This window comes from Salvelinus alpinus, chromosome 3, assembly GCF_045679555.1.
Source record: "Salvelinus alpinus chromosome 3, SLU_Salpinus.1, whole genome shotgun sequence".
NCBI lineage: Eukaryota > Metazoa > Chordata > Actinopteri > Salmoniformes > Salmonidae > Salvelinus > Salvelinus alpinus.
The window spans coordinates 108,048,214-108,069,433 of NC_092088.1; the positions used below are offsets into that span (position 1 = coordinate 108,048,214).

Here is a 21,220-nt window from a genome sequence, read left to right on the forward strand (position 1 = left end):
TATATTATAGTATAGTGTAGGGTGGTATATTATATTATAGTGGAGTATATTATAGTATAGTGTGGTGTGGTATATTATAGTATATTATAGTATATTATAGTATAGTGTAGGGTGATATATTATATTATAGTGGAGTATATTATAGTATAGTGTGGTGTGGTATATTATAGTATATTATAGTATATTATAGTATAGTGTAGGGTGGTATATTATATTATAGTATATTGGGGATCCTGAGTGGTTCAGCGGTCTAAGGCACTACATATCAGTGCAAGAGTTGTCACTACACTCCCTGGTTCGAATCCAGGTTGTGTCACATCCGGCCGTGATTGGGAGTCCCTTAGGGCGTTGTACAATTGGCCCAGCGTCATCCAGGTTTGGCTGGGGTAGGCCGAATTTGTTCTGAACTGACTTGCCTAGTTACCACTAGGCTACAGGTGGTATATATCACCTGTCCCTTATATGTGCATTTGATCTACTTGGGCCTAAAGTATGAAACTTGTGCCTGTTGTATCTTAGCCTCTTAACATGTATTTGTAACAAAGTCAGTACTCCTCAAAACGTTATAAAGTATTACTGAATAAAGTAAGAAAAAGAGAAACCCTCATCCCAGAAGAGAGCGACAGAGAGGGGATAAACTGGGGGAGAGGAGCGGGTTGAATGTCCTGTCTGGCTTTCCTCTCTTACCCTCTCTGCCTCTCTCCGGAAGCCCGACAGCCGCTGGGAATTGTAGTGCTTTTATTAAAGACAAGATTGTTTTTCTCTTATAATAGGAGCATATGTGAGAATCATATTTTCCCCGGTACAACTTCTGTTGAGTGAAGGGATTAGATAATCGTATAGTTTTTTATTTTTTGTGCGGGGGGGGGGGATTCATTACAGAAATATATTGGCCAACTTTTAAATTAAACTTCAAGATCCAAAATGCCTTGTTTCCTGTACGCGGTCGCTGTCACTGCGGACGTGACGATCAGATAGGTTTGGAAATGATTCTGGACCGTGAATATTCCCTGGTGTTAAAACCACATTTAATTACCATGGAAAACGTTACATTATAACTTTAGACGCGCGTTTATTTAGTTTGAACGCGGCCCCGTCCTCGAGTGACGATATTGTGCGAGATTCGAGGAGATAAGAGCGTTTCCAGCTCGGGCCGTTTCTGCTGCCTGTTGCTCAGCTGCGTCTGAAGAAAACCAGCATCGATAAGCGTCGGATTTTGTTTCCATCTGCAAAATGCCACGGGATAACAAGAAGTTTCTCATTCAGAAAATAGCCAGCCAAGCCAATATCACATTTAAAGATTTCAATGCATCCGCAATTGGGGACAACAAAGTATTATTGGACAACCGGGAGGATCTAATCACCCTGCTGACGGAAGTCAGGGCTGCAGACCTGAAGCTGAAACCGAACGGCTCCCATTCCGAACACAACCCACCTGTCACGTACATGCACATCTGCGAGACGGAGTCGTTCAGTATGGGGGTGTTTCTACTGAACAGCGGGGCTTCCATCCCGCTCCACGACCACCCCGGTATGAACGGGATGCTCAAGGTTCTATACGGGAAAGTCAGTATCAGGTGTTTTGACCTGTTGGATAAACCTTCGGACCAGGTGCAGAGTGAGACCCAGTTCGACCCGCCGCTGCTGCCGTTCCAGAAGGACTCTCTGCGGCGGGCAGTGCTCCGATCCACCATGTGGTTCACCCATGACAGTAGTCCGTGTATCTTAACCCCGCAGAGGGAGAACCTGCATCAGATCGACACGGTGGATGGACCTGCTGCCTTCCTCGACATCCTGGCACCTCCGTATGACTCTGACGACGGGAGGGATTGTCATTATTATAAAGTCCTACAGACTGTTCCCGACGCAGACAGTAAGGTAGAGGCGCAGCAGCAGTGTGAGGAAGAGACGTGGTTACTAGAGATAGGCCAGCCTGATGGCTTCTGGTGTGAGGGTGAACCATACCCAGGGCCCAACGTCTCCTTCTGATGTCGGTGTTGTAAAGGCAGGGATACCTGTGACCAAATAGGGGCAGCCACATGACTTTCAAAAGACTTTGAATCACTGTGAGTGGGACATGAGTTGGAGCAGGTGAATGAACTGCAGGTGTCGTGGATAATGTCTCTGGGCTTTTGCTCTCCTTATTAGTTAACTTTCTAGTTAACTTTCTAGTTAACTAGTTAACTTTCTATATCTCCTGTAAACTTCCAAATAAGATGTTTTCATCCTGAACAGGCTCAGAAACTTCCTATGCTCTTAACACCATTGTTTGTAACTGAAAATATGATATGCCTTATGTGAATATTGAATGTAAACTTTGAAAGCATTTATCACGTCTAGTTTCCAAGTGCACACTATGTTTTCTATCTTTAATTGATTTATTCCAAACAAATGTGTGTATTAAAACACTAGTTTGTTTATAATTGAAGGCTTTTATTTTGGGACAGCTAAAAGTTCTACATATAGCCTTACTGCATATACATGTCCAGTGCCTTCGGAAAGTATTCAGACCCCTTGACTTTTTTCACATTTTGTTACATCACAGCTTTATTCTAAAATATATGAAATTGTTTTTCCTCATCAATCTACATAATGACATCACAATACCCCATAATGGCATCACACTACCTCATAATGACATCACAATACCCCATAATGACAACGCAAAAACCGGTTTTTAGAAAGTTTTGCTAATTTATTATAAATAAAAAAATACAATTTCACATTTACTTAAGAATTCAGAGACTTGTCCCGAAGCCGTTCCTGTGTTGTCTTGTCTGTGTGCTTAGGGTCGTTGTCCTGTTGGAAGGTGAACCTTCGCCCCAGTCTGAGGTCCTGAGCGCTCTGGAGCAGGTGTTCATCAAGGATCATCTAGGATCCTTTGCTCCGTTCATCTTTGCCTTGATCCTGACTAGTCTCCCAGTCCCTGCTGCTGAAAAACATCCCCAAAGCATGATGCTGCCAGGTTTCCTCCAGACGTGACGCTTGGCATTCAGGCCAAAGAGTTCAATCTTGGTTTCATCAGACCAGAGAATCTTATTTCTCATGGTCTGAGAGTCTTTAGGTGCCTTTTGGAAAACTCCAAGCTGGCTGTCATGTGCATTTTACTGAGCAGTGGCTTCCATCTGCCCACTCTACCATAAAGGCCTGATTGGTGGAGTGCTGAAGAGATGGTTGTCCTTCTGGAAGGTTCTCCCATCTCCACAGAGGAACTCTAGAGCTCTGTCAGTGACCATCGGGCAGTGGTGTAAAGTGCTTAAGTAAAAAATACTTAAATACAACTTAAGTAGTTTTTTGGGATATCTGTACTTTAATTTACTATTTATATTTTTAACTTTTACTTCACTAAATTCCTAAAGAAAAAAATGTACATTTTACTCCATACATTTTCTCTGACACCCAAAAGTACTTGTTACATTTTGAATGCTTAGCAGGACAGAAAATGGTCCAATTCGCACACTTATCAAGAGAACATCCCTGGAACATCCCTACTGCCTCTGATCTGGAGGACTCACTAAACAGAGAACATCCCTGGTCATCCCTACTGCCTCTGATCTGGAGGACTCACTAAACAGAGAACATCCCTGGTCATCCCTACTGCCTCTGATCTGGAGGACTCACTAAACAGAGAACATCCCTGGTCATCCCTACTGCCTCTGATCTGGAGGACTCACTAAACAGAGAACATCCCTGGTCATCCCTACTGCCTCTGATCTGGAGGACTCACTAAACAGAGAACATCCCTGGTCATCCCTACTGCCTCTGATCTGGAGGACTCACTAAACAGAGAACATCCCTGGTCATCCCTACTGTCTCTGATCTGGAGGACTCACTAAACAGAGAACATCCCTGGTCATCCCTACTGCCTCTGATCCGGAGGACTCACTAAACAGAGAACATCCCTGGTCATCCCTACTGTCTCTGATCTGGAGGACTCACTAAACAGAGAACATCCCTGGTCATCCCTACTGCCTCTGATCTGGAGGACTCACTAAACAGAGAACATCCCTGGTCATCCCTACTGCCACTGATCTGGAGGACTCACTAAACAGAGAACATCCCTGGTCATCCCTACTGCCTCTGGTCCGGAGGACTCACTAAACAGAGAACAACCCTTGTCAACCCAACTGCCTCTGGTCCGGCGAACTCACTAAACACAAATGCTTTGTTTTAAAATTATGTCTGAGTTTTGGAGTGTGACCCTGGCTATCTGTAAATAAATAAAAAATATAAAAATTGCGCCGTCTGGTTTGCTTATTAGAAGTTATTTTTTTAATATTCATACTTTTACTTTTGATACTTTATTATATTTAAAAACAAATGGTTTTAGACTTTTACTGAAGTACTATTTTACTGGGTGACTTTTACTTGAGTCATTTTCTATTAAGGTATTTTACTTTTTCTCAAGTATGACAATTGAGTACTTTTTCCACCACTGTCAACGGGTTCTTGGTCACCTCCCTGACCAAGGCCCTTCTCCCCCGCTGCCCAGCAACCACACCTTCACTATGGTCAAAGAGTTAGAGAGTCTGGAGCTCTGTCAGAGTGACCATCAGGTTCTTGGTCACCTCCCTGACCAAGGCCCTTCTCCCCCGATTGCTTAGTTTGGCCGGGCGACCAACTCTAGGAAGAGTCCTAGTGGTTCCAACCTTCTTTCATTTAAGAATGATGGAGGCCACTGTGTTCTTGGGGACCTTCAATGCTGCAGAATTTTTGGGGTACCCTTCCCCAGATCTGTGCCTCGACACAATCCTGTCTCGGAGCTCTACATACAATTCCTTCGACCTCATGGCTTGGTTTTTGCTCTGACATGCACTGTCAACTGTGGGACCTTATATAGACAGGTGTGTGCCTTTCGTAGCAAAGAGTCTGAATACTTATGTAAATAAGGTATTTCTGTTTTTTATTTTTAATACATTTGCAAAAATGTCTAAAAACCTGTTTTCACTTTGTCATTATGGGGTATTGTGTGTAGATTGCTGAGTTTTTATATTTTATTTAATCCATTTTAGAATAAGGCTGTAACGTAACAAAATGTAGAAAAAGTCAAGGGGTCTGAAAACTTTCCGAAGGCACTGTCTATCAGGATATACAGCGTAGGCTACTTACTGTTTGTTTGTTTTAGATGGTTTTAGTTACTGAATGTGGAGCAATAAACGATATAAGGTCATTTATCCAGCAACACCAGTATCATCAGTATCATCAGTAACATCAGTATCATCAGTATCATCATAACATCAGTATCATCAGTATCATCAGTAACATCAGTATCATCAGTATCATCAGTAACATCAGTATCATCAGTATCATCATAACATCAGTAACATCAGTATCATCAGTAACATCAGTATCATCAGTATCATCAGTATCATCAGTATCATCATAACATCAGTAACATCAGTATCATCAGTATCATCATAACATCAGTATCATCAGTATCATCAGTAACATCAGTATCATCAGTGTCATCAGTAACATCAGTATCATCATAACATCAGTATCATCATAACATCAGTAACATCAGTATCATCAGTATCATCATAACATCAGTATCATCATAACATCAGTATCGTCAGTAACATCAGTATCATCAGTAACATCAGTATCATCATAACATCAGTATCGTCAGTAACATCAGTATCATCAGTATCATCATAACATCAGTATCGTCAGTAACATCAGTATCATCAGTATCATCAGTATCATCATAACATCAGTATCATCATAACATCAGTATCGTCAGTATCATCATAACATCAGTAACATCAGTATCATCAGTAACATCATAACATCAGTATCGTCGGTATCGGTATCGTCGGTATCGTCGGTAACGTCGGTAACGTCGGTATCACCGGTAACATCGGTATCATCGATCCCCATTAGTTCCTAACAAAGCAGCAGCTACTCTTCCTTGGGTTTATTATGGATCCCCATTAGTTCCTGCCAAGGCAGCAGCTACTCTTCCTGGGGTTTATTATGGATCCCCATTAGTTCCTGCCAAGGCAGCAGCTACTCTTCCTTGGGTTTATTATGGATCCCCATTAGTTCCTGCCAAGGCAGCAGCTACTCTTCCTGGGGTTTATTATGGATCCCCATTAGTTCCTAACAAGGCAGCAGCTACTCTTCCTTGGGTTTATTATAGATCCCCATTAGTTCCTGCCAAAGCAGCAGCTACTCTTCCTGGGGTTTATTTTGGATCCCCATTAGTTCCTGCCAAGGCAGCAGCTACTCTTCCTTGGGTTTATTATGGATCCCCATTAGTTCCTACCCAAAGCAGCAGCTACTCTTCCTGGGGCGTATTATGGATCCCCATTAGTTCCTGCCAAGGCAGCAGCTACTCTTCCTGGGGTTTATTATGGATCCCCATTAGTTCCTGCCAAGGCAGCAGCTACTCTTCCTGGGGTTTATTATGGATCCCCATTAGTTCCTGCCAAGGCAGCAGCTACTCTTCCTGGGGTTTATTATGGATCCCCATTAGTTCCTGCCAAAGCAGCAGCTACTCTTCCTGGGGTTTATTTTGGATCCCCATTAGTTCCTGCCAAGGCAGCAGCTACTCTTCCTGGGGTTTATTTTGGATCCCCATTAGTTCCTACCAAGGCAGCAGCTACTCTTCATTTGACATATTATGGATCCCCATTAATTCCTGCCAAGGCAGCAGCTACTCTTCCTGGGGTTTATTATGGATCCCCATTAGTTCCTGTCAAGGCAGCAGCTACTCTTCCTGGGGTCTATTATGGATCCCCATTAGTTCCTGCCGAGGCAGCAGCTACTCTTCCTGGGGTCTATTATGGATCCCCATTAGTTCCTGCCAAGGCAGCAGCTACTCTTCCTGGGGTCTATTATGGATCCCCATTAGTTCCTGCCAAAGCAGCAGCTACTCTACAGTCCCAGCTGTTCCATAAGGTGTATTTTTACCTGTTTTTTAAATCTGATTTTACTGCTTCAGTTACCTGATGTGGAATAGAGTTCCATGTAGTCATGGCTCTATGTAGTACTGTGTACCTCCCATAGTCTGTTCTGGACTTGGGGACTGTGAAGAGACCTCTGGTGGCATGTCTTGTGGGGTATGCATGGGTGTCTGAGCTGTGTGCCAGTAGTTTAGACAGACAGCTCGGTGCATTCAACATGTCAATACCTCTCATAAATACAAGTAGTGATAAAGTCAATCTCTCCTCCACTTTGAGCCAGGAGAGATTGACATGCATATTATTCATGTTAGCTCTGTGTACATCCAAGGGCCAGCCGTGCTGCCCTGTTCTGAGACAATTGTAATTACCTAAGTCCCTCTGTGTGGCACCTGACCACACGACTGAACAGTAGTCCAGGTGTGACAAAACCAGGGCCTGTAGGACCTGCCCTGTTGATGTGTGCCTTCGGAATGCAGAGTAGCACTTTATTATGGACTGACTTCTCGCCATCTTAGGTACTGTTGTATAGGGTGGCCAGTAGCCTAGTGGTTAGAGGGGCGGCAGGTAGCCTAGTGGTTAGAGCGTTGGACTAGTAACCGAAAGGCTGCAAGATCGAATCCCAGAGCTGACAAGGTGTCAATCTGCCCCTGAACAAGACAGTTCGTTTTTAATGTTGATCAGACTACCTGCATTAGTTTTAATGTTGATCAGACTACCTGCATTAGTTTTAATGTTGATCAGACTACCTGCATTAGTTTTAATGTTGATCAGACTACCTGCATTAGTTTTAATGTTGATCAGACTACCTGCATTAGTTTTAATGTTGATCAGACTACCTGCATTAGTTTTAATGTTGATCAGACTACCTGCATTAGTTTTAATGTTGATCAGACTACCTGCATTAGTTTTAATGTTGATCAGACTACCTGTATTAGTTTTAATGTTGATCAGGCTACCTGTATTAGTTTTAATGTTGATCAGACTACCGGCATTAGTTTTAATGTTGATCAGACTACGGCATTAGTTTTGGATGATGAAAGTAAAAACTTTTGATTATTCTTTTTTATTTTAATGAACGTATTATTATTGTTCGTTTTATTGTATGTCCTGTGTGTATAGATCTCTACATGAACAACGGTAAAGATCCTGTTCTAGTAGTTGTTAACCAAAGCATCAGAACGGATAGACCGTGAGTGGGAGCTCGTGAAGGCATGACTCACATCAGACTGACGTTACATGGGAATTACCACGCTCGCCCTTTATGGTGTACTTTCCAATACTATTACATTATATTCATGTTGTTCACAGTTTACTTTATTTGTTTTTAGTTCACAAGAAATAACCTTTCTGGAGGCCATTGAGATTTTTTTTTTAATCAACATTAACATTTCATATGAGTCGTAAACATTCACGAAAAACAAAATGTCAATTCGGTTTGAGTTCAATTATTTACATTCCTTATTGTTAGACATAAACCACAACACTTTCCATAGTTACACGGCACAATGTGTACAAAAATATACATATAATCAAACTTTCATATTAAATGACAAAATGTACAGTTTCATTAAATCGTCCTTGTATTGACAATGTACAAAAATAACGTGTGAAACGAGGCACAACAAGGGGAAATACAATCAACGAACATGTTAAAAATGACACATTTTGTCTAGTAAATAATTTAACACACTTTTCCTTCTAAATTATTGCAAATATAACGTTCTTTCCCATGCAGCGTTGTGTATATTGTAGCCTATTGGCGCGTCAGTGTACATGTGCTTGATATTAATCCTCAACATGTTTCTTTCCTATACATGAAGAGAATAGAGGCAGCCACGTGTTAAAAGTATTGTCTAGTAACTTGACTTCAGTAGGCTATGCAAACAAAGTGCGTTTCTCTCAGCCACCAAACTGAGAGGATACGTCGTGGGAACGTTTGGAGCGCACCGGAATGATGCGCAATTACGCATGAAAGACAATTATGCTGTTGCGTGTCAAGTTGGTTCCATTTTGTGTTTTGAACTTGCAGCTTACAAACAATTAAACCTCAATCTCTATTGTCTTTAGTTCATCAAGGTTTCAAAATATTTATTCCCATAAACCTATTGGCTATAGTGTGTACTATACCGCCCGCGAGGGGCATCCCGCCAGCTGTCCCGTGCTGGAGGAGCAGACTCCGCTAGATGTGCTTATAGAACCGCTACCGGAGCGATCAGAGTTCGTGTTGTTTGATGGCGCAGTGGATGTTTTTCTCTCTTTCTGTCTGAGATGAATCTTGGTGTGTCTTTTGCGCTCGTCGCTCCTCGCGAACTTACGGCCACAGAAATCACAGGCGAAGGGCTTCTCTCCGGTGTGCGTGCGGATGTGCGTGGTGAGGTGGTCGCTGCGGCTAAAGTTCCTCATGCAGATCCGGCACTGGAACGGTTTGTGTCCCGTGTGGATCCGGATGTGTCTGGTCAGCTCGTCAGACCGAGAGAACCGCCGGTCGCAGCCTTCCGCTGGGCAGGGGTACGGCCGCTCATGGACCGGGGTCTTGCTCGGTCTGTTGGGATATTTTCTGGGCCGCAGGATGGGTCTCAGGGGGAGGTTCTGGGGGCTGTACGCTGTGGGGAGTCTGGGCCCATCCGAGACCGGCCCACCTAATGTAAAGTTCCTAATAGTGTTCAGGGGAGTCAGAGGTGGGGGTACTCTAAAGGAGTCCAGTGGGCAGGGGAAGGGCTTGCGGTCAGGCATGGCCTGCATGTCCCTCTGACAGGTCGGCTGGAAGAACCCATAGTCTGGGATGATGGGGAAGAGACCCGAGTCTGTGTTGGGCTTGGGGGAGGAGTAGGACGGAGGCGGGTAAGAGATACCGGGCCCGGTGGAGAGGAAGGCCGACGGGTCCTGGTAGACCTCCCCACAGCCGTAGGGAGGCGGGGAAGAGTAGAGGTGGTGCTCCATGTCGGCCTGGTTCTGGGCCATGGTGCAGCTGAGCGTGGAGGAGAAATGGCCGGGAGAGCCGGAGGACGCCGGGGAGGAGGAGGCAGAAGATGGCTGGGTCATGCCCAGGATCCCCGCACTCACTATGTTGATGACGCCCTCGGGGTTCCAGTTACCGGGATACTGAGAGTCGATGGAGAACTTTCCCATGTAGGTGAAGGTCTGGTTCCGATGACCAGGTGGCTGGGAGAAGCTAGAGTAAGACAGGTCGAGAGAGCGTTTCTCTAAGCTCATATCGCCACTCATCAAGCCATCTGGAAGATAAGAAGAGACATCTTAGCAGAGAATCAGGAAACAAACACGAAACAAACAAATCAGAGAGCTTTAAAAAAAAAAAAAACATGCTGCAGGTCCGTTCTCGTGCGCACAGTGTTTGGTGCGTGCTGCGCGCTCGCGTCCTTTACCCACCGGTCATTCATTCAACTTTTCAAATGGGTGCCGTTTTACTTTTATGAAAACTTTTTTTTGAAAAGTGCGTAACTCTAGCCATGTGCCTCTAAAACATAACATTTTTTATTACCATTAATACAAATATCCAAACATACATTTGTCCCTCAACCATTAATTCAAAATATTTCCAAAATCTCTTGGCCAAGATGGAAAATGCTATATCAAACATTATGCATAATATTATAACCTATACGTAGTAGCCTATATGTTTCCTCTCCAATAACCAACACAGCACATGTTGCATTCTCTAAAGGTCCCCATGATATCAAAACAACACCATGTATAGTCCACGCTTACCTGGAGCTCCGCTAAGATGGTCGTGGTAGTGGCCTCCTAAATCAGCGTTAGGAAAGATAGCCACCCCGGGCGGCAGACTGTCATGATCCACAGAGTAGATAGTATCAGAGACAGGGTGGACATACCCACCCAGAGAGACTGGGACTTTCTCTAAAGTTTTAGCCGTCATCATTTAACTAACGGATCCTGGCTGTTTCCAGGGTTTAAACGATATTTTTAAACCGGCTGGTTGAGTATGTGTGGCCTTTACAGTCCTTTCCTACACTGAAACATCGGATAACCTGTCCGGAGAAGTGAACCCAATCTGAAGCGTGTGTTGATACCACTAGTCTACTCTACTCTCTCCAGATCATCAGGCTGTTTAGTGAATGACGGATCCTAGCAGCACGAGTAGCAGTAGTATGTATTTATCAGTGGGCAGTGAATGCGCCACTACGTCACTGCCCATACAAGGACCGTTTGGTTAGAGAGAGGAGGCGCTGGGGGATCCTATTGGCCCCGGGCTGTCAATGGAGAACCCACAAGTGAAAGTTGCCAATATAAAGCGATAAAATATGTGTTTTTTTCCCCATGCAGTTTCCATTAGCACGAAAATTATAAAACAATACAGATGACAAGAAATGGATCAAATTCCAAGAGGGCATGTTATCAGTTTAGATGGACATCAATGTTACAAGATTATCTGATCTATAAGATTCGAAATGTTTCCTCTACACATCGCCTTCAAATAGGAATTCCGGTTCTTCTCTAGAAGCCATACATGGTTTCATCCGGTAAATCTAAGAACACCCCTGCCTACATATAAGGGTTCTATTCCGGAATATGAGCGTCGGAAACTATCGAGTCTTGCCGAGCAAGAGCAGCGACAGAACTACCATCGCTAACCACAATCAAATGAGAGCCACAATCACGGAATTTTAAACTTTGCCGCGTTAAACTCGGAAACTTTTGTCAGGGTCGTTTGAATAGGCTTTGCTTTAGGAAAGACTGGGCTACAGGCCTATTTAGTTATGAGCTATTTATATCACTAGAAGGGGAAATTGTTTATCTTGAAGTTTAATGACTTTCACATCCTGAAATTAAACGGGTAAAGGGCACGTGGTCTAATGATAACGGAACATATGGATACAGTAGTAGGCCTAGACTAGTTATACATTAGGTAGGCCTATAATCTATTATAGTAAAATATATGTGTTATATTGTTAGGCTACTAATAATATGATTATTGTATTTGTTGTTAATATTATTTTGTTGTTGATTCTCAATACTTTTTCCCTCCAGTGGTGTTGAACGGAACTGAGAGGTCGACTCATCTGTCCGGCAGGCCGACTGGGCTACTTACTGTCTGGTGTTTCAATGATGCACATTAAAAACCTCCTCAACCCCACGCGCATTTTAGAAAACCGGACATAGTTCACAAAAACATTTCCGTTCAGAGGCGATAAGGCGCATAATGCAATTGGCACAGCTTGGTAGACTCGGTATACTGGTAAAGTCCCCCTGTGGGTTGAGAAACTTGGAAGTTAAAAACTAGATGGGTGGGTGGGCGAGCGGTTCGGGGCCCTGGTTGGAAGGCAATTTCCAGATTGTGGCTGTGTCAAGTAACGCGTGGGAGAAAATTATCTAAATTTAAACATTTGATGGCTATAAAAAGTTATTACATTTTCTTGATACTTACACATTAGACTATACGTATTATTATTATTATTATTATTATTGTGAATAGTTAGGTTATTATTATTATGTTGATACTACTATAATAACGATTAAATAACAATTATTGCTAATAATAATAATAATAATAACAACAGTATATAGACAAGAATGAATCCTTCGTTATTCAGCTCCCTGACTCTGTGAATGGGAAAAGGCTCTGGTTGATTTGCGAGGTTTCCGGTTTGAAAGGAAACCGCACGGAGCATCATGATCACACACACACTCCTCACATTAATCCGTCTGGAGTCAATAAAGGCCTGTCAATATCAACTCTATTAATTTAACACGGGCCATGCTGCTGCGGGCGCCTTTCACCGGCCCGTCAGTTAAACGTATCATTAGCAATACGGGAACTGACTGTGAATAAAACGCTTTCACTTAGACCGCTGCTCAATTAGACGATTGTAGCCTATACATGGCAATAGATAATGTATCTGTTGTCCAGGTTGTATTGGAGAAAATGAGAGATAATGGCAGACTGCTTGATAAGCTAATTATCCGACCTATATATTCACAGTTCCTATATGTAGGACGTTAAGAGGTCCAAACCACAGGAGAGGTGGTGGGCTATGCGGAGTTGTGTGATAGGAACAGGATGATGAGTGAAAAAACGTATGTTTATGAATCACGACTTTTTAAATTATGTTCTTTTAATCTTCCAGCATTAAAACAGCAGATTCTGTATTTGTTAAGAGAGTCCAAAGTTGTTACAGAAACGTTGCAAAATTATTAGCATCCATTTGCTCTTGGATACCAACGGTTCCTTGTGTAAAAGTGCATTTCTCTTCTCCTCATCCTGAACGTTATAATATCAGGCTCAATGGGTCATCAGGATCTGTCCTGTGTGCTCACAGACAGACAGGGGCCAGCACGTTGTATTACCTGTCCTGTGTGCTCACAGACAGACAGGGGCCAGCACGTTGTATTACCTGTCCTGGGAGCAGCCTAAACACGTTGTATTACCTGTCCTGTGTGCTCACAGACAGACAGGGGCCAGCACGTTGTATTACCTGTCCTGTGTGCTCACAGACAGACAGGGGCCAGCACGTTGTATTACCTGTCCTGGGAGCAGCCTAAACACGTTGTATTACCTGTCCAGGAAGCAGCCTAAACACGTCGTATTACCTGTCCTGGGAGCAGCCTAAACACGTCGTATTACCTGTCCTGGGAGCAGCCTAACCACGTTGTATTACCTGTCCTGGGAGCAGCCTAAACACGTTGTATTACCTGTCCTGGGAGCAGCCTAAACATGTTGTATTACCTGTCCAGGAAGCAGCCTAAACACGTTGTATTACCTGTCCTGGGAGCAGCCTAAACACATTGTATTACCTGTCCTGGGAGCAGCCTAAACACGTTGTATTACCTGTCCTGGGAGCAGCCTAAACACATTGTATTACCTGTCCTGGGAGCAGCCTAAACACGTTGTATTACCTGTCCTGGGAGCAGCCTAAACACGTTGTATTACCTGTCCTGGAAGCAGCCTAAACACGTCGTATTACCTGTCCTGGGAGCAGCCTAAACACGTTGTATTACCTGTCCTGGGAGCAGCCTAAACACGTTGTATTACCTGTCCTGGGAGCAGCCTAAACACATTGTATTACCTGTCCTGGGAGCAGCCTAAACACGTCGTATTACCTGTCCTGGAAGCAGCCTAAACACGTTGTATTACCTGTCCTGGGAGCAGCCTAAACACGTTGTATTACCTGTCCTGGGAGCAGCCTAAACACGTTGTATTACCTGTCCTGGGAGCAGCCTAAACACGTTGTATTACCTGTCCTGGGAGCAGCCTAAACACGTTGTATTACCTGTCCTGGAAGCAGCCTAAACACGTTGTATTACCTGTCCTGGAAGCAGCCTAAACACGTTGTATTACCTGTCCTGGGAGCAGCCTAAACACGTTGTATTACCTGTCCTGGGAGCAGCCTAAACACGTTGTATTACCTGTCCTGGGAGCAGCCTAAACACGTTGTATTACCTGTCCTGGAAGCAGCCTAAACACGTTGTATTACCTGTCCTGGAAGCAGCCTAAACACGTTGTATTACCTGTCCTGGAAGCAGCCTAAACACGTTGTATTACCTGTCCTGGGAGCAGCCTAAACACGTTGTATTACCTGTCCTGGGATTAGACTAAACATGTTCTACTACACTGCTTCACTGAGTTTAATCCTATAAACATTTGTCATTCAAAAAAACTCAGTCCACAATATCAAACATGAATCCTGCCAAAATGTGACCATGGAGCAGAGAGTAGTGTCCCCTCTAAAGGAACCAAGGCTGCCAGAACCATTCATAGTGTACCAGGAGGCTGTAGGAGCAGATCCAGGTGATTTAGTTTGGGCCGACATCAGATCAATAGACTGAGGAGTCACTCTCACATTAGAAGAATTAAGTATATTTAGAAAAATAGAGCAAAATAGTGTGTGTGTGTGTGTGTGTGTGTGTGTGTGTGTGTGTCTGTGACTGTGTGTGTGTGTGTGTGTGTGTGTGTGTGTGTGTGTGTGTGTGTGTGTGTGTGTGTGTGTGTGTGTGTGTGTGTGTGTGTGTGTGTGTGTGTGTGTGTGTGTGTGTGTGTGTGTGTGTGTGTGTGTGTGTGTGTGTGTGTGTGTGTGTGTGTGTGTGTGTGTGTGTGTGTGTGTGTGTGTGTACCCCCCTCCACCCACCATGTGAGTTCCTGTTTAAGCCAGTCTTTCCAAACGGCTGTAACACACTGTGTCTTCTAATACAGTACTATAGCAGCCTTTGGTCCGGCCGCACAACAGAGTCTTGTTCATGCTTCCACAACTGCCTCACCTCTGAACGTTACCTTTGTGTCTGATCGACTTCAGAAACTACAACTTCAGAAACTAACAACTTTCATGAAAAGCCATTGAGTTGTCTGAGGAAGAGAGTTCAGAGGAAGGTCCTTTTGTTCTGGGCCCACCAACCAAGAACATACACCGGTACCGCCTAACACAGTGTGCTGCGATTTCATTGGACCTTCTAACTACACGTGACAAGATATTCACCACCAACTGGGAAACCGAACCACAGCCTCCCCCGTTGTCTCCCACCTCTGTCACCTCCTAAGACAACAACACGCCCATGTATCGTTCCACAGAGAACTGTCACAGTCATACTATCAAAAATACATCTACCGTCCTCCACCGCCCCCACCCTGCAACACGCTGTTCTGTGGAGCATAGAGAGACCACCACTATGTCTGTCTATCTAACCTAACCTTCTCAATGGAACTGTCTAGTAGTGTCTAATCTAGCCTATACCCCCAGTCCACCAGTCCAGCATGGACGCTGTCACGCAGAAAGACCACCACTATGTCTGTCTATCTAACATGGCTCCACTAACCTTCTCAATGGAACTGTCTAGTAGTGTCTAATCTAGCCTATACCCCCAGTCCACCAGTCCAGCATGGACGTTGTCACGCAGAGAGACCATCACTATGTCTGTCTATCTAACCTAACCTTCTCAATGGAACTGTCTAGTAGTGTCTAATCTAGCCTATACCCCCAGTCCACCAGTCCAGCATGGACGTTGTCACGCAGAGAGACCATCACTATGTCTGTCTATCTAACCTAACCTTCTCAATGGAACTGTCTAGTAGTGTCTAATCTAGCCTATAGCCCCAGTCCACCAGTCCAGCATGGACGTTGTCACGCAGAAAGACCATCCATTAAAGAGCGTGTTTCCTAAGCGTCCGTAACAACTCCTCGGTGGTTATCGACTGAAGTGCGTCTCTGTGAATCACTCCGGCATTCGATAGCTGCGACCAGTGACAGTCAGACCAGACATTTTCCATTGTCCTGTCTGAGCTTCCTGCCACGAGGGCCTGTCGGTGTTCCTGTCAGGAGGCATTTCTCCGACCTAATAGCTCTGGGCTGAATAAATACCGGGGACAGAGTGATGCAGGAGCGGCAGGGCTGTGCTGATTACCCCGTTAGTACCGTGGTAGAGGGGGGATACCAAATGGAACCCTATTCCTTATGCAGTACCCTACTTCTGACCAGGGCCCATAGGGACCCTATTCCTTATGCAGTACACTACTTCTGACCAGGGCCCATAGGAACCCTATTCCTTATGCAGTACACTACTTCTGACCAGGGCCCATAGGGACCCTATTCTTTATGCAGTACACTACTTCTGACCAGGGCCCATAGGGACCCTATTCCTTATGCAGTACACTACTTCTGACCAGGGCCCATAGGGACCCTATTCCTTATGCAGTACCCTACTTCTGACCAGGGCCCATAGGGAATAGGCTGCGATTGGAGACGCACCCGTTGTCTCAGGTGTTTAAACATGGCCTCGGGAGCCTGACCGCCCATAATGAGACGAGGTAATGAAGCTGCCCTGTTTTACAAGCCATATTAACTACCCCCCCCCCCCCCCCCCCCCGTGTCTGACATGCTGGTGCTAGATAACCTGACCGCTCTAGCTCACTGCTTGACACCAGGGACATTCCTAGTTCAAATGATCACTCTTCTCTTGTGGTCTAGTCAAATAGAGTGAGGTTCTTTAACCAAGGCTGGTCTGATAGAGTGAGGTTCTTTAACCAAGGCTGGTCTGATAGAGTGAGGTTCTTTAACCAAGGCTGGTCTGATAGAGTGAGGTTCTTTAACCAAGGCTGGTCTGATAGAGTGAGGTTCTTTAACCAAGGCTGGTCTGATAGAGTGAGGTTCTTTAACCAAGGCTGGTCAGATAGAGTGAGGTTATTTAACCAAGGCTGGTCTGATAGAGTGAGGTTCTTTAACCAAGGCTGGCCTGATAGAGTGAGGTTCTTTAACCAAGGCTGGTCTGATAGAGTGAGGTGCTTTAACCAAGGCTGGTCTGATAGAGTGAGGTTCTTTAACCAAGGCTGGTCTGATAGAGTGAGGTTCTTTAACCAAGGCTGGTCTGATAGAGTGAGGTTCTTTAACCAAGGCTGGTCTGATAGAGTGAGGTTCTTTAACCAAGGCTGGTCTGATAGAGTGAGGTTCTTTAACCAAGGCTGGTCTGATAGAGTGAGGTTCTTTAACCAAGGCTGGTCTGATAGAGTGAGGTTCTTTAACCAAGGCTGGTCTGATAGAGTGAGGTTCTTTAACCAAGGCTAGTCTGATAGAGTGAGGTTCTTTAATCAAGGCTGGTCTGATAGAGTGAGGTTCTTTAATCAAGGCTGGTCTGATAGAGTGAGGTTCTTTAACCAAGGCTGGTCTGATAGAGTGAGGTTCTTTAACCAAGGCTGGTCTGATAGAGTGAGGTTCTTTAATCAAGGCTGGTCTGATAGAGTGAGGTTCTTTAACCAAGGCTGGTCTGATAGAGTGAGGTTCTTTAACCAAGGCTGGTCTGATAGAGTGAGGTTCTTTAACCAAGGCTGGTCAGATAGAGTGAGGTTCTTTAACCAAGGCTGGTCTGATAGAGTGAGGTTCTTTAACCAAGGCTGGTCTGATAGAGTGAGGTTCTTTAACCAAGGCTGGCCTGATAGAGTGAGGTTCTTTAACCAAGGCTGGTCTGATAGAGTGAGGTGCTTTAACCAAGGCTGGTCTGATAGAGTGAGGTTCTTTAACCAAGGCTGGTCTGATAGAGTGAGGTTCTTTAACCAAGGCTGGTCTGATAGAGTGAGGTTCTTTAACCAAGGCTGGTCTGATAGAGTGAGGTTCTTTAACCAAGGCTGGTCTGATAGAGTGAGGTTCTTTAACCAAGGCTGGTCTGATAAAGTGAGGTTCTTTAACCAAGGCTGGTCTGATAGAGTGAGGTTCTTTAACCAAGGCTAGTCTGATAGAGTGAGGTTCTTTAATCAAGGCTGGTCTGATAGAGTGAGGTTCTTTAATCAAGGCTGGTCTGATAGAGTGAGGTTCTTTAACCAAGGCTGGTCTGATAGAGTGAGGTTCTTTAACCAAGGCTGGTCTGATAGAGTGAGGTTCTTTAACCAAGGCTGGTCTGATAGAGTGAGGTTCTTTAACCAAGGCTGGTCTGATAGAGTGAGGTTCTTTAACCAAGGCTGGTCTGATAGAGTGAGGTTCTTTAACCAAGGCTGGTCAAATAGAGTGAGGTTCTTTAACCAAGGCTGTTCTGATAGAGTGAGGTTCTTTAACCAAGGCTGGTCTGATAGAGTGAGGTTCTTTAACCAAGGCTGGTCTGATAGAGTGAGGTTCTTTAACCAAGGCTGGTCTGATAGAGTGAGGTTCTTTAACCAAGGCTGGCCTGATAGAGTGAGGTTCTTTAACCAAGGCTGGTCAGATAGAGTGAGGTTCTTTAATCAAAGCTGGTCTGATAGAGTGAGGTTCTTTAACCAAGGCTGGTCTGATAGAGTGAGGTTCTTTAACCAAGGCTGGTCTGATAGAGTGAGGTTCTTTAACCAAGGCTGGTCTAATAGAGTGAGGTTCTTTAACCAAGGCTGGTCTGATAGAGTGAGGTTCTTTAACCAAGGCTGGTCTGATAGAGTGAGGTTCTTTAATCAAGGTTGTTCTGATAGAGTGAGGTTCTTTAACCAAGGCTGGTCTAATAGAGTGAGGTTCTTTAACCAAGGCTGGTCTGATAGAGTGAGGTTCTTTAACCAAGGCTGGTCTGATAGAGTGAGGTTCTTTAACCAAGGCTGGTCTGATAGAGTGAGGTTCTTTAACCAAGGCTGGTCTGATAGAGTGAGGTTCTTTAACCAAGGCTGGTCTGATAGAGTGAGGTTCTTTAACCAAGGCTGGTCTGATAGAGTGAGGTTCTTTAACCAAGGCTGGTCTGATAGAGTGAGGTTCTTTAATCAAGGCTGGTCTGATAGAGTGAGGTTCTTTAACCAAGGCTGGTCTGATAGAGTGAGGTTCTTTAACCAAGGCTGGTCTGATAGAGTGAGGTTCTTTAACCAAGGCTGGTCTAATAGAGTGAGGTTCTTTAACCAAGGCTGGTCTGATAGAGTGAGGTTCTTTAACCAAGGCTGGTCTAATAGAGTGAGGTTCTTTAACCAAGGCTGGTCTGATAGAGTGAGGTTCTTTAACCAAGGCTGGTCTGATAGAGTGAGGTTCTTTAACCAAGGCTGGTCTGATAGAGTGAGGTTCTTTAATCAAGGCTGGTCTGATAGAGTGAGGTTCTTTAACCAAGGCTGGTCTGATAGAGTGAGGTTCTTTAACCAAGGCTGGTCTGATAGAGTGAGGTTCTTTAACCAAGGCTGGTCTGATATAGTGAGGTTCTTTAACCAAGGCTGGTCTGATAGAGTGAGGTTCTTTAACCAAGGCTGGTCTAATAGAGTGAGGTTCTTTAACCAAGGCTGGTCTGATAGAGTGAGGTTCTTTAACCAAGGCTGGTCTAATAGAGTGAGGTTCTTTAACCAAGGCTGGTCTGATAGAGTGAGGTTCTTTAACCAAGGCTGGTCTGATAGAGTGAGGTTCTTTAACCAAGGCTGGTCTGATAGAGTGAGGTTCTTTAATCAAGGCTGGTCTGATAGAGTGAGGTTCTTTAACCAAGGCTGGTCTGATAGAGTGAGGTTCTTTAACCAAGGCTGGTCTGATAGAGTGAGGTTCTTTAACCAAGGCTGGTCTGATAGAGTGAGGTTCTTTAACCAAGGCTGGTCTGATCGAGTGAGATCTTTAACCAAGGCTGGTCTGATAGAGTGAGGTTCTTTAATCAAGGCTGGTCAGATAGAGTGAGGTTCTTTAATCAAGGCTGGTCTGATAGAGTGAGGTTCTTTAACCAAGGCTGGTCTGATAGAGTGAGGTTCTTTAATCAAGGCTGGTCAGATAGAGTGAGGTTCTTTAACCAAGGCTGGTCTGAATACTGGTGTCTGTCTGAAGGAGAAGAGCATCTAGCACTGTGGAGATGTGTTGTCATAGTGCCAGTTATTATTATGGGATCTGAAATTGGAAAACGTTCCAAAATATATAACTGTAACATAAACAACCTCGTCGAGATCCTTAATAACTTTGTAGAGGTCATTCTCGCAGGTCATTCATTTCATTATTGCTGTTTGGTAAGTGCTTAGTGCTAAATGAACACTGTGATTTGTACTGTGGTGTATGTTATTGGGAGCCTATTGAAAGGGTCTCAGTCAGAAAACAAAAGGTCTTCATTCTGTTTCAGAACACTGGAAACCTGTGTGTTGTTAAAGCCAGTTGAATGTTTCACATTTTCAGGAATTCTCATCATCCTCCTCCTCAAATGAAATGAGGAAACAGTTTGAAATGCTCTTGTTTTGCCTGTGTCTTGCCCACACACTCAACAATGTTAGCCCACTGAACCCCAGTGGCCTGTCCTGGCAGCCAGGGCCTGCTGAATGCCTGGTGGACGATGGGGCCTCTGGGGGCCTCTGGACAGGGCCTGGCCATGCTGAATGCCTGGTGGACGATGGGGCCGACGGGGGCCTCTGGACAGGGCCTTTGGGGCCTCTGGGGGCCTCTGGACAGGGCCTTTGGGGCCGATGGCAGGTCCTGCTGGGGACTGATCTCCCTGAGCACACTGCCTCAACCCCCGCGTCACCCGCCAGCTGCTGAACACAGAACTTTACTATGTGTGTGTTCCTAGCTATGAGGATGTATTTAATCCGTCGTTTCCTGTGTTGTGTTTGGAGGTCTTTGTTTTTGGGGGGTCTGACCAGCATGTCTGGATGTGCTGGTGTTATGAGGAAAACAGGAGTTTGAGTCTCAGTTTAACTGATTGATAACACGGTCGTGTGTTTTGTTCCTTGTCCTGATAATTAATTAATTCTATTACCAACCACATGGTATTTAAATGACAGGAGATGTTCTTCTCCTATAGGTACAATTATCTCAACGAATCAGATATTTACAAAGCTGTTGGAATGAGACATTTTTTGTTTTGTTTATCACCTAAGGGAGAAAAGAGAGGGAAAGTGCAATGAGAAAAGGATCGCTCAACACTGGCTCTTGGTCAGCTGGTCGCCCTCTTCTGGCCAGCCA

General features: G+C 44.6%; 2 protein-coding genes across 2 annotated transcripts; one reads left to right on the forward strand and one right to left on the reverse strand.

The window, feature by feature from the left end:
• The first annotated feature begins 937 nt into the window (after nt 1-937).
• LOC139571669 (2-aminoethanethiol dioxygenase-like) lies at nt 938-4,239 on the forward strand. Its single transcript, XM_071394753.1, has one exon. It carries the CDS (start codon nt 1,234-1,236, stop codon nt 1,987-1,989), a length of 756 nt encoding a protein of 251 aa, XP_071250854.1. The 5' UTR covers nt 938-1,233; the 3' UTR covers nt 1,990-4,239.
• Nucleotides 4,240-8,202: 3,963 nt separating this feature from the next.
• Nucleotides 8,203-11,014, reverse strand: LOC139571670 (early growth response protein 2b-like). Its single transcript, XM_071394754.1, has 2 exons — nt 10,635-11,014; nt 8,203-10,141 (listed from the first exon to the last, which is right to left on the reverse strand). The coding sequence occupies exons 1-2, from the start codon at nt 10,804-10,806 to the stop codon at nt 9,030-9,032; spliced, it is 1,284 nt and encodes a 427-aa protein (XP_071250855.1). The 5' UTR covers nt 10,807-11,014; the 3' UTR covers nt 8,203-9,029.
• Nucleotides 11,015-21,220: the final 10,206 nt, after the last annotated feature.